The sequence below is a fragment of the Phalacrocorax aristotelis genome, chromosome 2, assembly GCF_949628215.1.
Source record: "Phalacrocorax aristotelis chromosome 2, bGulAri2.1, whole genome shotgun sequence".
Lineage (NCBI taxonomy): Eukaryota > Metazoa > Chordata > Aves > Suliformes > Phalacrocoracidae > Phalacrocorax > Phalacrocorax aristotelis.
In genome coordinates this window covers 116,002,501-116,018,629 of record NC_134277.1, presented here as the reverse complement: position 1 = coordinate 116,018,629, position 16,129 = coordinate 116,002,501, and the positions used below count along the sequence as shown (strand labels likewise).

The 16,129-nt window shown below is 43.5% G+C and overlaps 1 protein-coding gene across 12 annotated transcripts in view; it reads right to left on the bottom strand.

The window, feature by feature from the left end:
- Positions 1 to 689: 689 nt before the first annotated feature.
- Positions 690 to 16,129, bottom strand: part of GREB1L (GREB1 like retinoic acid receptor coactivator) — a 142,238-nt gene continuing 126,798 nt past the window's right edge. For 8 of the 12 annotated variants that reach the window (XM_075084794.1, XM_075084792.1, XM_075084799.1 and 5 more), the window contains 10 exons: positions 14,039 to 14,194; positions 13,702 to 13,841; positions 11,807 to 11,968; positions 11,277 to 11,484; positions 10,407 to 10,572; positions 9,214 to 9,441; positions 7,645 to 7,786; positions 6,326 to 6,526; positions 4,839 to 4,977; positions 690 to 3,223 (listed from right to left, as the gene is read on the bottom strand). In XM_075084794.1, coding sequence (XP_074940895.1) covers positions 3,060 to 3,223; positions 4,839 to 4,977; positions 6,326 to 6,526; positions 7,645 to 7,786; positions 9,214 to 9,441; positions 10,407 to 10,572; positions 11,277 to 11,484; positions 11,807 to 11,968; positions 13,702 to 13,841; positions 14,039 to 14,194 — 1,706 coding nt within the window. In that variant the 3' untranslated portion in view covers positions 690 to 3,059. The other 4 variants (XM_075084796.1, XM_075084801.1, XR_012659177.1 and 1 more) reach the window with 3 other exon arrangements.

Below are 16,129 nucleotides of genomic sequence, written 5' to 3'. Positions count from 1 at the left end.
GGAAAGATTTAATTAAATTTAAACCTATGGTTTGTTTTCATTTTGGAATGTTGGTGTGGTTAGATTATACCAAGGTAAGGACAGCACTGTACAAACAAGCGTAGAGCTAAAGGGAAGAACTCGCACCACCTCCGAAGCCTTACTCAGAGTACTTAAAAGCGAAGCAGCTGAACGGTGCCGAATGCTGGGCTGCGGAGGCGGCTGGGTCTGAGCTGCGACTGGCAGTTTGCAAGGGCCCTGCGAGCAGACCGTAAGGGACTTTGTCGCAGAAGCGGTGCACCTTCACAGAAAATCTACGGGTGCTCTTCTTGCGCGGGCTTGGAAAGCAAGAATGGCCGGGTGCTCCCGCTGCTCTTACCTTCTTGCCTGAGTGATATGGAGGCGCGGCCGGACCAAGCACCTCTTTCAACTGCTCGTACTTACAGGGGGCTTTGAGTTGGTATTAGCAGCAGCTCGTGTGCCTCCTCCTCCCGCGTGTCTGCTTGAAACAAAGCCGCTCTCCCAGGCGGCAAGTACCCCACGGGGAAGGCCTCCCAGGCCCGAGCGCACCACCTTAATGCTTTGCCAAATCACCGCATGGGATTCACGTTAGCGGTGTGCGGCGGGTCTCTCCGGGGCAGGCACTCGTGCGTGTGCCGAGAGAGAAGGGGTGGGTGTCCTGTGCAAAGTACCAGTTCGGAGAGGCGGTCTTAAATGGTAACTTAATATATTCAAATTTAATGAAAGCACATTATAAACATACCATAGCCACGACTTCAGACAGTTTCAGTTCATAAACAATAACATGAGGTAGACTGACTAGTGAAGCTAAATTCACTGAGTTTTTGGTTAAGAAAACTTTACGCTAGGAAAGCGACGTTTTTAACCCTTTTCCAAAAGTCACAAAAAGCAATTACATAAGTTAAGCAAAAAGCATCTGCATATGATTCTTTAAATCTTAGTTTACATTCAGATTTAACCTGTGAATAGACAAGAACATCTACAGGTAAAATACAACGCCGGCCAATTTAATACATTCATAAGAATGGCCTTGATGGGGAGGCTTAAAACCAAAAGGGATCGGCGATGATCTCAACGTCAAGTAACAGTCTCCTCCCCAGGAATTCACAGGCAGCCAGGCAAAGCGTTCCGTGGGCCCGGCCTACGCCTGCGGCGCTGGGGCCGTACGGGCCCTTAGGCCAGGGCGTCGCCGAAGCTCCTCGCTTCCCCAGCGGGGGAGAGTTAAGGAAACGGGTTTACTGTCATTTGGTAAAGGCAGGCAAATACGGCCGACTTTCTGCCTGCGTTCTCAACCTTCAGGGCAATTTCGCACTGCTTCACCAGGGGGCTAACTCCTCGCCGTAGTCTCAGCACCTGGAATTTCAAGAACTTAGTGCAAACATCACATACACAAACTAAAAGGAAACCGTTTTTTGAACACGGAATACCTGGAACTTCTACACCACGCTAAGGCTCGGGGTCGGCCGTGAGCCTTTCCGGCAAAACCAGAACTACTGGAATACATTCAGGTGCGTATCAAAAGCTTCAAGAAGCTTCTTTTACATCCCTACTTCTTCCAAATGTTAAAATAGGTAAGGCAGGTTGTGTCTGAAGGAAAATAAAAAATAAATTTACAGAAACGGGTTGTTCAGCTGAAATTTAGCAAATTTCATCAGAGTCAAGCTACATTAACACAGACATATGCAAACCATTTTCCTTTTAGCCTCTGTCGAATATATTATGTTTTTTTTTAATCTGTAAACATCTCTTTTCACAAGATAAAGTTGCTTAATTAACACTAGGCGTTTAAAAAAAAAAAATGCAGCTTTGGCAGGTCCTTCAGCAAGGAGTTGCAGGTCAAGTATGAAGATGTGTTAATTTCATTGCTTTTTTGAGAGTAAATTGATTTAATTGCTTACATTGCCTTTAAGAACACACTGCATTTTTCTTTTCTAAGAAAGGGGTCATGATGTGCAGGAAGATTATTGGGGTTTTTTTGGTATGGAAACCTCAGCGGAGTAACCCATGCTGCCGGCACGAGCGGGACATTGTACCGCTACGGTCTAACCCTGACAACCAAAACGTACCGCACCGAGTGAGTTCGTTCCGGAACACCTGAACAAGGCTCGGTACCACGCGTGTAAGTAGAACAATGTGCGACTACAGCTACAACCAATATTTACAGACGTTAATCAAAACAAAGAGCTGACAGTGTTAGGTGAGACTTTCAAAGGGCTTTGCTTCCGGCCAGAGGGAGTCCCTCCCGCGGAGGACGGCCCACGGGTTTTCAAAATGCTTGACGAGAGCAAGATACCGCCGGTGTTCTGCTGGCGAGCCGTTCGGCCCGCTGGCGGGGGAGGGAGCCTCTATGAGAAGCCTTTTGCTTTGTTCCTGGCGCCAAGGCGGAGGTACCTAATGGGGTACCCGGGTGCGCAGTGCCCGCCGCGCGTTTGCCGATTTGTTCAGGTTTAAAGTAGTAAACTTTGGACGCCTGTGGAAAAAGGCAGTTTCAATACACACGCAATTACAAATGTTAAACTAACACTGCACGGAGAACAAGGCTATTCCTTTTAATACAAATATCTACGTTATATTGTAGTTTCAAACCCCTGAGTATTCCTGTACCACGGTACAGAGCTGAAGAGACACGGTGGGCTCTCCTCCACATATCTTCAATAACTGCCACGTGCCGGGCCGCGTTTCATGTGACACATTCAAGGTAGCAGCTGCTGAGAGCAGCTTCTTCCCCTGGCTCGGCTGAATATAAAAAGAATTCTTCTTCAACCAAATTACGCCCTCTTCCTAGATCCTACAGCCTGGTTGGCCGTGTGATGCGTGTCGGCAGTTGTGACTGATGTGAAAATAACTTGAATCCAGGATCCTTTAAATCGTACTTGATGTGGTAATTTTATCCCTAGGGCTAAAGCCTACTTCAGAATTGTGGGGAATCCTTTAGAGCAGTCTAGATAAATAGTGGTTGCACTTTGCTCCACGGTGATTGTACTTGTTTAAAAAAAGGAAAAAAAGTTGGTTTTGTTTTGTTTTGTTTTTGTCCCTTGTTAGCGGTGTCTCAGCGAAGCTTATATATGGCGTCCAGTAAGAAAATAGAGTGGTTTGTCATCACTACTATTAGCAGTTTGAAATTCATCCCGAAGTCGGAACTGCCACTCATCCTCCAACTCCAGCCGGACTATTGTCTGCCGTAACGAGCTTCTGTCTTGACATATGACACACAGGGTGGCACCTTCAATTGAAAAGCATGTTAGATTCTCAGGTTACAACAATGATTCTCTGTCCTTTATTCATTTTCCAAAGCTATTTTAAAGAAATCTCTGCTGCTAGGTAGGTGGAAAGAAGTATTAGAAGGGTCTACCTACAACCGGCCAGCCCAGGCTCAGATCAGGCCCGTGAGCCCCGGGATGGAGGCGCACGCGTCCGTTCGTGGGAAGGCACAGACAGGGAGAAACACACGTGGTGTGGGATCTGCTCTGTCTCACAGGACGTTGCTGCCTGACTGGTGTTAGCATCATCAACCGTAGCAGAGAGAACATTAACTTGAGTCCAAGATCCTTGAATCACTACTGGTAATTACACCAAAAGAATAAAGCCTAGGGTTTTTTTTGTTTGTTTCATGGGACATTTGGGCTTGTACAAGGTCAGTGGTGGAACTCTACCAAGGCGAACCACAGTCAGTCTCACAGCTGACTCTTGGGGAAGTCTGCTGTAACTTCCCTGACGCATGAGCGCTTCCCCTTGGTTAAGCACTGTAAGAGGAATAATAAACCAAAGCCCTAATTTCTCTGGCCTAACAAACTTGCAGGCTTCCTTCCACCTGGTGTTACCAGACTGTGTAGTCATGTAATAAGCTGGACACCTTCAGGGCTTTCTCTGTTCTGTTCTGCAGCCCACACACCTGCCACACGGTACATTCAGGTTCCGATCCCTCCTCTGCTGGATTCGAGCAGGGGAAGGCCCTTCCTGACAGGCATCCACTGCCCGGTTCTGTCAAGAAACTGCCCCTTGCCCAAGAAACAGCAAACGAAGCGGCCCCTCTGGCTGTGCTCTGGGGGCTTGGTGATGGCAGCACCATCCCCACGGTGGCTGCGCCCTCCTGCACTGCCCCTGCACTGGGGGGGCCTAAATGGGTGCAGGAGCAAAGTCTGAAACATGGTTCTTGGGACCGCCTCAGGGTCGGCACCACCGCGCCCCCTGCACGTGCACCATCCTCACTCAGCATGAGCGGGAAATGGCTCGACCGTGCGACCGCAAATGCACCTGGAGCTCTGTAACGCACTTCAGTGTTACTGAACACTCACAGCAATTCGCTATTTGTTAGTGTTAAGACAAAAAGACGAAGAAAGATTTTTGACGAGGTTTATACAGTTCTGGGGGAGGCAGACCTCATCATCCTCCATCTAAAAGCTGCCCCAATCTACAGTACCAAATATTTGTTGCCATTACAGACAGATTACTGGAACAGAACTTTTCATCTTCATCAGTAACACCTATACTCTACACTCTCGAATTGCTGACTGCACGATTCACTGGCTGATTTCCATGTAGTCTTGTTTTTCTGCACCTATCTCCATTTGATGTCACTTTAAAATAATTTCATAACTGTAGTTTATCAAAGCTTAGCGAAGGTTCAATTACTTGCACTTATTACCAACAGGAAAATAAGTTTTATACACTCCCAAAAGAAACACTCCATCTGTTTCTTTTGAAAGCAATGGCAGCACTAACTCTGAAAATAATGGCGCTGTTTAATGAAGCCAGTTATTTCTCTACCTTTCCCTTTTCCTCCCTGCTGTTACTTGGCAGGAAAGCACCTGGGATGCCCAGCAGAGCCACGAGATTACCTTTCAGAAACCTGAACCGCTTGAGGAGGTCTGCGCCGACGAAGGAGTCACAGAGATAGAGCAGAAGTCCGCTGAAGAACACCCCTTCGCAGTTGACGTTGACTGAATGCGGGCGTGAGCTAATATAGCATAAAGCCACCTGAAACAGATGGGGAAGAGAAAGGAAGCACTTCTGCGTTAGAAAATGACCAAGTAAGACTTTAAGTGGAATGGAATATTACTTTGTGATAACAGGTGAGTCAGCTGCCGCTGGTAAAAACAAAATCCAACAAGAATGCCATACTGAGCAAGCTCCCCTGAGGAGATAAGACACGGGACAAACTTCTAGATTCAGATTTGGGCCAAGTGTGCAATATGTAATTTCAGGGCTCTCCATAATTCAGTTCAATTTTCTGCTCCTCTGTGAATTACCTGCTTATAACGACTGAGATTATTTATAACGATTGAGATTATTTAGGTTGTTCTAATAAGGATATGTTTGTCAACACGCTAAGCAATTCCTTGAGGACTGAAACTGCAGAAGTTCGAGCTCCTCTGCGCTGGTGCACATCTTCTGACCACAAGCATCTACTAAGTGGTTCCCAGCACAGGGGCCCTCTGGTGTTTCAGTGCTGTGATGGCTGTTCTGTATCAGAGGGTTTCTTCTTCTTCAGGGCATGGTTTAGGAGACATGGTAGTGTTGGGTTGACCGTTGGACTTGATGATCCTAGAGGTCTTTTCCAACCTTAATGATTCTATGATTCTCTATCTTGCCACTGACCCCCATAAAATTTGTCAGAACAAACCCCTTGTTAGACTTCCACCCTATTTCAGACCCAGTTCAAACTGACCAATGGGTTCAAAAATTCTGATCTCCCCAACTACAGACATCTAAGTCTAGAGTATGTCTACAGACATACTTGCAAAAACTGAGTTTCCGTAGAAACCCAGGTTCGTAAAAAGGAAAGCATCTAAAAGGAGAGCTGCACTACAAAGGATGAGCTTTGTCCATCAGTGAAGCAAGCCACCATACAAGGGTCATATCAGAAACTCTCTCAGCCAAAACAAGTTGGTTGCAAGGACTAATCAAACACAGATGATAAAAAGCTGTACGATAGGACAGTGTTCTAAAAAACTTTTGCGGACAGTCTTTGTAATGACTATGCAGCACACCAACTTCTGTCAAGAATGGCATCACTTTTGGGTTTTTGCTTCATATGAAATATTATTTCAGCCAGACATGCCCGATTCCTTTGCAAATCCCAGCCGTCCATCACAGACCTCTGGTCTCTACCCACACCAGCCAGCTCGGAGGTTTTACCACCAGCTCTTCCGGTGGAGCTGGTCCTTTACCTCCAACAGCAGAGCGTCACTGTTTGAGACCAAAGCCTTCAAAATGCTACCCTTGATGCTGAGGGTTCATAAAAGAAGGGGCTTTCAACAGAAGAAAGATGTTGAAGTAAAGGTTTGCATTTATGTGTCCCCATTATCCCTGCAAATATTTGTACCTCGAGCCCGATGTTCAGGTAGCAGTCAATGGCCAATACCGGGTTCTTGAAGTTATGAATGGCCTTCGGGAAGAGTTTGTATGTCGCATGTTGAAGGAATTTCTCCAGGAGAAACTGTGACGGGGCTGCCAACAATGTATGCTCGCTGTCAGGGGCACAGACGTACTGAAGAGGCATTATTGGTGCCAGGCTGTCCGAAACCTGCAATGAAACCAAGGGGAGCCCCTTTTAACCCACCTACTCAGTGCATCTTCTCTGCAGGAGTTCCTTTAGCCAGGGAAGGGATCACCATGACAGGGCAGGAAGAGAGAGAAAGCTGGGTGAAAGAATCAAAAATCCCCACTCGATTTTGTCGTAGCATCACAGCACAGAAATAAATGACTGACTTGTTCTGTGGTTGCTAGGTACTTCTGGGGGTATCTGCTTCCCTAAAGAAGGGACATAAAATAGGGAGTTCAAATTGTCACAGCGCCCTTCACCCTGCCTCACTGCTGGACAGTATAGGAAACGACATCCTCCTTGTGTGGTCATCCACAGAAAACATTTTCTATGCAGTTTTCTCACAGGCCAGTCCACCACTATAGATTCTACTGCAACCACAAGAAAAGGAACATTCAGAAAATGACCTCCCAAAATACACAAATGCAGGGTTGAGTCAGTTAAATCTGAAATACGGAGGTAATTTTTTAAAAGAGGGATGCTGTGGGATGCGTTTAAAACCACCAGGAACACAAACAATAAGATTCCTAGATTAAAACCAACTCTTTGAAATATACCTCCATTTAAAGCTGACACAGGTGTAACATACTCTGTATAAAACACTTGGTATCCCCACTACATTTTTGTAAATACTTGGATTTCCCAGCTGGATTTCAGAAGGTTGCAATTTTCAGTGCTTTTACTCAGTTCTCTTTCTGTCAGCAAATGCAGGGACCGAAAGTCATCACGAACCAGCAAACACTGGAAACGAGTGGCTGTGTTAAAATTATTAAAACTAGTCCAGTACCACTTGCCTGCTTTTGATCAGAGCAGATGTCTGCAAATTCTTCCTCTGCAGAGATACCAGTGAACAGCTAAGACCAAACTCTTTCCAATCCCAGTCCATCTTCTAATAGATTAGGAGGATTGTTGTTAATAATTTATAATTAGCAAAATATTTATTATTTTCTATTTCTGATGTGGTCGTCCTACCACAGAGTAGGCCGTGAACGTCAAATAAGCACTAAATAAACCTAAAGGGCCAGAGAACTTATTCTTTCTAGGGGAAATAGGGCCTGTTTTCATCCTTTACACATGACCGAACATGTATCCACACTCACCATGATTTTTGGCTTAACAACAAAGTCCTTTTGCCCTCCAACCTGAATATGCTTCTTCATGACACTGAAGTTGTTGAAGCGGCAGATGAGCAGGCCGCTGCTGTTCGTCCGCAGATTAAAATCTACATCTTCACAGAAATACCTGGACATTGAACACAAGATCACTAAAACAGCTGTGTGGCTGCTGTGTGTGAGCAAGCATTCACACCCCCGCTGCTGAAATGCACCGGAACGGGCTCAGCAGGGATTTTTGGAGACCGTCTGATACGGCACCTACACAAATTCTCTACACAGCTCTGACGACTCACTCCTTCAAATGTGCACCTGGTGTAGGAAAGCAACTCCTGGTCATCTTAAGACCAAACAAGTCTTCACTTTTCAGTATGTCTGTATATTTCTTCCCCATACCAAGTTGAGTTAGCCCTTGCATCCTTGTCATATACTGGCATCAACCATTTCTTCCCCACCCTTTTTTTAGTTCTTTCTTAATATATTTTAGAACTGAGAAGCTCTGCAGTGACCAACCTCCATTTCTGAACAAGCCAGTTCTACATCACATTTTTTTTTATGAACCGGGATCAGGGGATAAATGTGGCTTTGACAAATATCTGGCTAGGAGAGACAAAGCAGCTGAGAAGTAACATTTATCCTGTGCTATTTACGACGTAATTGCTCACTTCTGTGGGCTGATTCCCATCTCATGATTCAATCAGCCAGAGAATGTGAAATCAACAGCTCTGGAAGCCACACCAGACTCCAGCTTGCACCAACAGGCTACAGTTCCTCACTCAAGTACACGGGATCCCTGAAAACAGCAGCAGGAGACCTGGGTGAGATGTCCCAGGCTGTCTGTGGCTAGCAGAGACAGGGTTTAGAATAAACTCACTGGGCCAGGAAGGAGGGGAATTGGATATTGCTTCAGTCCGTGGTGAAAACTAGAGGTAAAGCCCCATGATATCAGTGCTTTATTGCAGATGCTTTAGGGTGGACTTAGGTGAGGAGGAGGGGAAAAAAAGGAAGGGAATACTGGAAACTTATTTATTCATCTGCTTCTATTGCAAACCCAAGTGGCAACAGGGAAGGCAGTTGACCCTGAAGGAAATAGAAAGAATCTCTCCTCAGAGCATTTGATACAGCAATGGCTCAGCCATTACCTACACTCTTGTTCTTAGCCATGCAGAAGCTCCTGCCTCTTACAGAGGCACTCTGGAGGCTCCACACTCTTCCTATGACTGATGTAATTTTGGTTTCTTTCCTCCATTTTTGGTCTTGTAGTTACTTTCTTCTTCTGCAGTTTCTTCTTTCCCCCCTGCCTTTTCAGTCCTCTGTAGCCCACCCTTGCCCTTGCCTTGCGGTCTGTCTCTCCCAGTTCTTTTGGCTGATGGTAAGTTTATTTGGATGCCCATTTCGTTCAGATGCAACATATATCACTCTCCATTTTATTTTTGTGATTGTGTGCTCATCACCTCAGGCGGGATCTTTCTATTTATCTCGATAGCATTTAGAAATATGGTGACAAGATTTTTCTCATGCCAGCATATTATGTTACCACACATATACATCGCCTACCTGTTTAGATCATATTGCACGTTCTGCGTCAGGTCTATGTTGAGCAGTATAAAATCACGCACGTGGCACCTGGAGAAAGGAGCCTTTGCTTTCCTGGCGTTCAGCTTGCTGTTCCATTTCTGAACACCCAGTATTGCATAATGAACAATTTTGGGGGTGGCTTCAATGTGTTGGAGGACGCTCTTCAGGGACACATTCTTGCTGGAACCCCCAGGCTCCAGGGACTGGCTGCGAAACGTGATCATACAAAACATACAAACGTGGCACATTATTTTTATATAACGTACACCGCATATATATATACACACACACATGTATGTGTATACAAAGGACTAAGAAATTCCATTAACAATTGAGAGTGTTTACCCTAGATGTTGTAAAAAGATATACATAAATGCAGACTTTTTAAACAACAGCCAATTAATCTTATTCTGTCAATTTAGTCATTATAAGAAAATAGGCCTTTCAGCAGAATAAGGTCTTACATAGCAATTTAGAAAGGGAAAAGGAATTGCTGTATGCACCATTTCTGGAAGGCTATTTTCTCCATAATGGACAGCATAAGTGCTGAGAAGAGCAAGAGCTTAATGCCTTCTAAAAAGCTAGAGTTCCTAAAATAAATTGTTTTCCCTGAGAAACATAAATTGAATCAAAATAGATCAGTGAAGTAACGTATTGAGAAATCACTCAAATAATCACTAAAAGCAAGAGTGGCTTTAGGCAAAGAATAAGCATGAGCAGAGGTTTGTTGATGGAACTGACTGTGGGACACGGATGTAAGGGTAGAGCCAGGTGGAAGTGTTCAACAGCAGGAGGTTGGACGTTGGTGGCCAACAAGACAAATCTACAGCCTTCCTAATGCTCTGAGTGAAAAGGCTGATCTTTTGCATTTTAGACAATATATCTAATGTCCAATGCACAGTTTCTGGGCTATGTGAATAGTAATCGAGTGAGTAATGACCTCTGTGAGGCCCTTTGGACAGGCAGCCTGGTGTTATTACATCAAAGTCACTGCTGAAAGCTGCTTCGGCTTAGCAATATTTCAAGTATGTTACCAGCAGCTCCAGCTGCCCAACTTTCCCAGTTGTCTGGTCTTTATACCCTGTCAGATGCTAGAGATGAGCCTAAGTCGCAGGTGTGCTGCTGTCTGTGCTGGATCAGTGCAGGGACCCCAGCGCTGGGTGGTTACTGACCTCGACTGTTCATGGACGCTGTGCATATTCCACAAGACGCAGGAGTCGTCCATCACCACGATGAACGGCCAGACGCACTGGCGCTTGACTCCCAGTTCCTCCAAGCGGTTTCGTTCCAGTTCAAGATTGTGGTAGGAAAGTTCCTTAATAAGAAACCTGGCAGCACCTGAGAAAATACCATAAAGAAGACACACAGAGATTTTTATTAGACTTTATCACGCTCTCTTCCCAGAGAAAGGCTACATGGACATCTGCAGTCATTACCCTTTATGAACTTAGTGCTCATAACATCTCAGTTTAAAAAGAAATCAGTACGTCCCTTTTTCAGTGTAAGTAAATCTAAAAGGCTGATACCAAGAAGACTGGACCTTTTAAGAGGCTCTGCAGAACATGATTTGTGGGCATTAATGAGGTAACTTGAAGCAAGAAGGGGCTGAGATTCTAAAACTGAAGCTACTTAAAACTTCTTGCAGGAAAAACTCAGCATCCATGAAAATGAAGTCTGAAGCTCAAGCCCCCATTGTTTAGCTGCAGTTAATATTTAGCTTCAGCTAACTAAAGAAGATGCAATTTGAAAAATCATGTATAAATTGTCTAGAATGAACACTCACATGGCAGGGCTGAGTAAAATGAGTGTATCTGGCCTATAAAACATCAGATTTTTAAATTAAGAAGGCGGTGATCAATACAAACATATGTGCCACATCCCTTCCAGAACTTCTTACACATCATTGTATTTTGCAGATATTGCTGCTATTATCACGGCACGAATGTGAGGAGCTGCCGCAATGTTTTCTTCCACAACATGATCCATACTGTCCAACATGGATTTTGATAGCTTCACAGCAATGCATTGGTGGTGTCTCTTACCCACGCCAGCGTTGTTGAACATGCCTGGCAGGACTAGCATGATGTGGTTGGGCCAGTATTTACGGTAGAGCGGCATTTCATACTCCTTCACCACAAGGAGGTGAAGGTGGCTGATGCCTTCCATGGCATGGTAGAGGTTCAAGAGGCCATGTTCATGACGTCCACTTGATGGAGTGAAGATAGGACTCTTGACTGCATTCAAATTCTGCTGGAACAGAAGACATTTTGGCAACATTAGGTAAAAAGCAAGTTATTCCTGATACAGATTTTTATTTATTGCTTATACTGGATTTTAAGATTATTGATCATTGCAACACATGTGAATTGGACACTAGGAATGCAAGAAGGGATGACTGCCCTCAAAAACTCCAGTTTTTAGAACAGTCAGGCAAGAATTATGCAGAAGATTTTAAAACAAAAAGAAAACAGAAAAAAAAAACCCAGCCAACCACCACTGATTTGCAAATGTATGTCAGGTTGACTGCATTCATCATATGTAGTCAGCAGAAGGATAAGAGCAGCACACGCACCTTGTCAGAAACGAGTGGGAGACGCATGCTTTCTAGATGTTTTCCCTGCTTGCTGAAGACAAAATGGCTCTCTTTGGACTTGGGAATTATAAAATGCAGTTGAACCTCTTCTCCCAGCATTGAGGATGAAAACGTGAATGCATGCAGAGTGGAGTCAGATATCTGTGCACAACAAAAAAAGTGGAAAAAAGATTTGCAAGCAGGTAACCCATAAGGAGTATATGGTAACCTGCTCTTGCAGTCACGATACTAGAAGGCACCAGAGAAGAGCATCCAAAACATCCTCTTTCAGTTACTGAAGTTAACTCTAGCATATTCTCATTTTCCTCCACCATAAGCCACATTACTTAGGCATGTTACTTGCCTTGCTATTAAAACAATTGGCTTTCTGTACCAGTAATGATCTTTGGCCCAGCTGGACTCTTCTCAAGTCCATTTGAGCTGGAAATTATTCTCCAGTATTTATAAGAAGTGAAAAAATGTATATACTAGGAAAAAAACTGTCCAAATAAGTTTTCCCCAAACATTCAAAGAACAGTGTAGCATGTGGGTGCGCCTCCACAGCAGAATGCACTGCCATTCAGACACCTCAGCAGCAGCATGGCTGCATTAGTATGGTATTTCTTCTGTGGCAATACTCTTCTAAGCAGCTAGGTAACCAAGGCAGGCGACGCCATTAATGAGGCTGTGAAGAATTTGGGGGAGCTTAAGTTTGTACAGCGCTTCACTGAACCGTGTAAGTGTATACGAAGTGCCTTATGTCTCTGATAAGATTACATCCTACAGAAGTGTCTGTCTTACTACAAGGTCAAATAATTTACTCTTAGCAGTCATCTTTCTATAACCTTTACCAAAGAACTGAAATAATTAGCCTAGTAAAGATGAAAAATGAAAAATGAAAGGGGCTTTACATAGGTGCTCTTAAAGCACTGAAGAATCTCCCTTCATTATGCCTGCTATCCAATGATTCCCCTTTGGATGTGTAATTTGTCTCAGTTCAAATATCATAACTCTATAAACACAACTCACACTTACACATAAAAGTATATATTAATACTTATTACTAGTCGTCCTGTTTGACCACATGCACAAAGATAAGTGGAGGGAGCAACAGATGTCTTTTGGGAGGATTTGCTTGTGTCAATGTACTTAACGAAGCACGAGGTTTAAATCAGAGCTGGTGGTGCTGCCCTGAGGTAACTGGCATTGTACATTGCCAGGTCAGTGTGTCTATGCTGTGTTAGGTTAATAGCAAGTTGCTGGAAAAGGTTAGCAAGCAAGGAAAGAATGATTTGAGGTAAGAAACCTCCACATAAACTATTGGTGGTGGTTAAAGAATAATGTCTGAGCTATTAACCAGGAACAACCTTACCTGACAGTCTCCTGTGAGCAGAAGTGTTTAATGTTTTAGGTATCAAAAGTTTTTTAACTAAACAGTTAAAAATTATCATTTTTGTCTAGTGACTCATAAACTACTGCTGAGAAGCATGCACAGTTACATACAAAGGGAGGAAGAAATAGGCCTTCCAGTCTCCCATCACAGGTGTGGATGGCTGGCATTTAGGTAAGAGAAGCATCTCTCCTGATTTTACAGTCCTCTCCCACAAGAGATTGAGAACCCTCTGGCAGGCTGAATAATGCTTTGGCTTGAGACAACTAGACACAATATTCACCCTTTGTCAGAGGCAGCTGAAGAGGAGAACTGCTCATGCAGAACGCAGCAGACACAGTTGATGCTCCAGGGTCTGTAGCTCAATATCTCCCCTGAGAATGGAAGAATTAAACAATTCCATCTCAGGGAAGGTGAAAGCATGAGTTCTGAGACCAGAGCGGTATGCCTGGAGAGACCACAGAAAAATCAAGGATGCAGTTTACCCTTGGACCTTGACACCAACCTGTGCAGCAGGATTAATGTCCATATACTGATGGCACTGCTCACAGTGATGGAATGTATTGTAAGCTGCATATTTAGTCAACATCATGGACACGGTCTCCCTTTTCTTAGGTTCCTCTGGTTTCGTTTCTTTGCTTGTTTCTGTGCACAAAGAAAACAGAAATTTTATTAATGTTAAAAACAAAAACTGTGATTCCAGTAAGAATTGTAAAGAACATACACATTTTTTTATTTCATTTCATTTTGGAGATTCAAGCCTCTTTTGAGCTCATGTGGTTCAATCAAACCAATAAAACCTGATTCTTTGTAAGAAAGTAGTCCTAAAAATCTCTACTTACCTTGTTTCACTCGTGACAGTTGTTCCGTGTATACGGGACTTATAGTTCTATACTTGGGGTCATGTACATTCAGGTCAAAAGACATTTTGCTGAAGATCTCAATATCCGGCCAATGGTCATTGCTAGACTGAGTAATTTCATTGTTCTCTGTGTGACCTGCAAGAACACACTTCAGGTAAGCAGATACCCACTGAATGGTGTTTACGTGATGTTTGCTGATTTACAGTTGCACAGGATCTCACTCAGGTGCACACACACACAAAAAGAGACTTCTCTGAATGTCATGAATATTACCAAAATTGAAATTATTATCCACACAAAGCCATTTCAAAGAAATGGCAGTTCCTTGGAAAATTTATACAAGCAAAGGAGCCTCACAGGTATCTTTCTGCTCTGCTCCTCATCAAGCTGCTGAGGCATAATTCACTCTGGTTTATGCAGAAAATGCTCAAATGAACAGTGCTATCTGTGCAGCAAATACAGGTGGAGTCTGGAGCCACTCTGTGGTTCTGTCTTTAGTACAGAAAATGAGGAGCATTCGGTAAATGAGAAGCAAAAGTACCCAAAGGCAGAAGGATGAAAGCAAGGAGAAAGAGGTTGTATGAATTTATGAACTAGTAGCTGATGGCTCATGATAAAGGCAGTAAAAGACACACTCCTGCTAGAGAATGGGATGTGGCCAGAAAGGATCAACTGGAACTTCATTGCTTTGATCCAACAGAGGAAAGCCTAAGGTAGAAATTCAAGTGTAAGTAACAGGAATATTAGAAAGCACTGGCCAAAGACAACAACCCTGGACTGCAGCTTGAACAAGAGTCAATTCAGTTTAAAATGAGATGGAAGGACACACAAAAGTAGTGTAACTGAGTAACTGAGTTTATTGATTTCAGAAAAGCAAACTCAGATGAAACAAAGGCAGGGTCTACAGACAAGCCCAGGCTCACCCTACCCAGGCTGACCCAATAGGATGTGAGCCAGCAGCAGCTTAGAGGCCATTAACCTCACTGGCACGGCGTCACGCTCAAATTAACATATGCTGTCAGTCAGGTGTATTAGTTTGTCCATACCAACAAATCCTGAGAGAGACGGCTCTGTCAGTCAGCTGGCCTGAGAAAAACAGGGACTTGCCTATGAGTGAGACTTGGACTTCTTGGAATCACAGTTGCCAATCAACCAGTAACCAGCACACCAAACAAAGTAAAAACACCTGGAGGAAGGGGCTTCAGAGGGGCTACATCAAAAAGGACGCTAAGAATGAACAAAGTCCATGAGCTCAACAGCAAATGAAATTTCATCTTAAATGTCAACAAATGTGAGATAAAATAAGCTTTGCCAAATGTCAAGCTGGGGTAGACCTCAGAAAAGTGCATGAAAACAAATAATTTTCTTTGCTATATCACCTCAATTATATAAATTAATTTTTTTTCTTTTTACTTTGACGATAACGTTTTCAAGGAAAAAAAGGTTTACTGTAAGCCAAGAGGGTAACAAGACTCTAAAAGCTTGATACACACTCAAAACAGAAAGAATAATCTCCATGCCAGTTTTCTGAAAGAACAGGTATGTGAAACCAGGCATGACCTTGATTTCAGTGCAAGCATAGTGCATACATTATCACCGTTTAAGAGGAGATACAGTAATCTACGGAGCTCTGGGTCCATTACATTGTGTTTGGCAATATTCAAACCTCTGGGAGGGTGAAGAAAATAATTAAAGATTGATCAAATGAAAAATGTAATGAAATGCAACATGGTTGACCAAAGAAATCCTGTGTTACTTTCATTATACAGCTATGCCATATCTATTTGTCTAAACAAAGGGAATGAAATGCATCTTATCCTTCTGCACTTAAGTATTTGATATGATACTATATGACAAATTATTAATACAGCTGAAGATACAGCTGAAGAAAATGGAGACAGTGAATGGTCTGTAAATTGAACAAGTTGATTAAACAGAAGATGGCAGCATATAACATCGTAAGCATTAAGGCAGACAGAGATTACCAGTGAAGTTAAAAGATCAGTAGAGGTGCCTACTGTTTAATATTTTCGCTAATGTCACCAACTAAAAAGAAAATTTCAGCTTAAG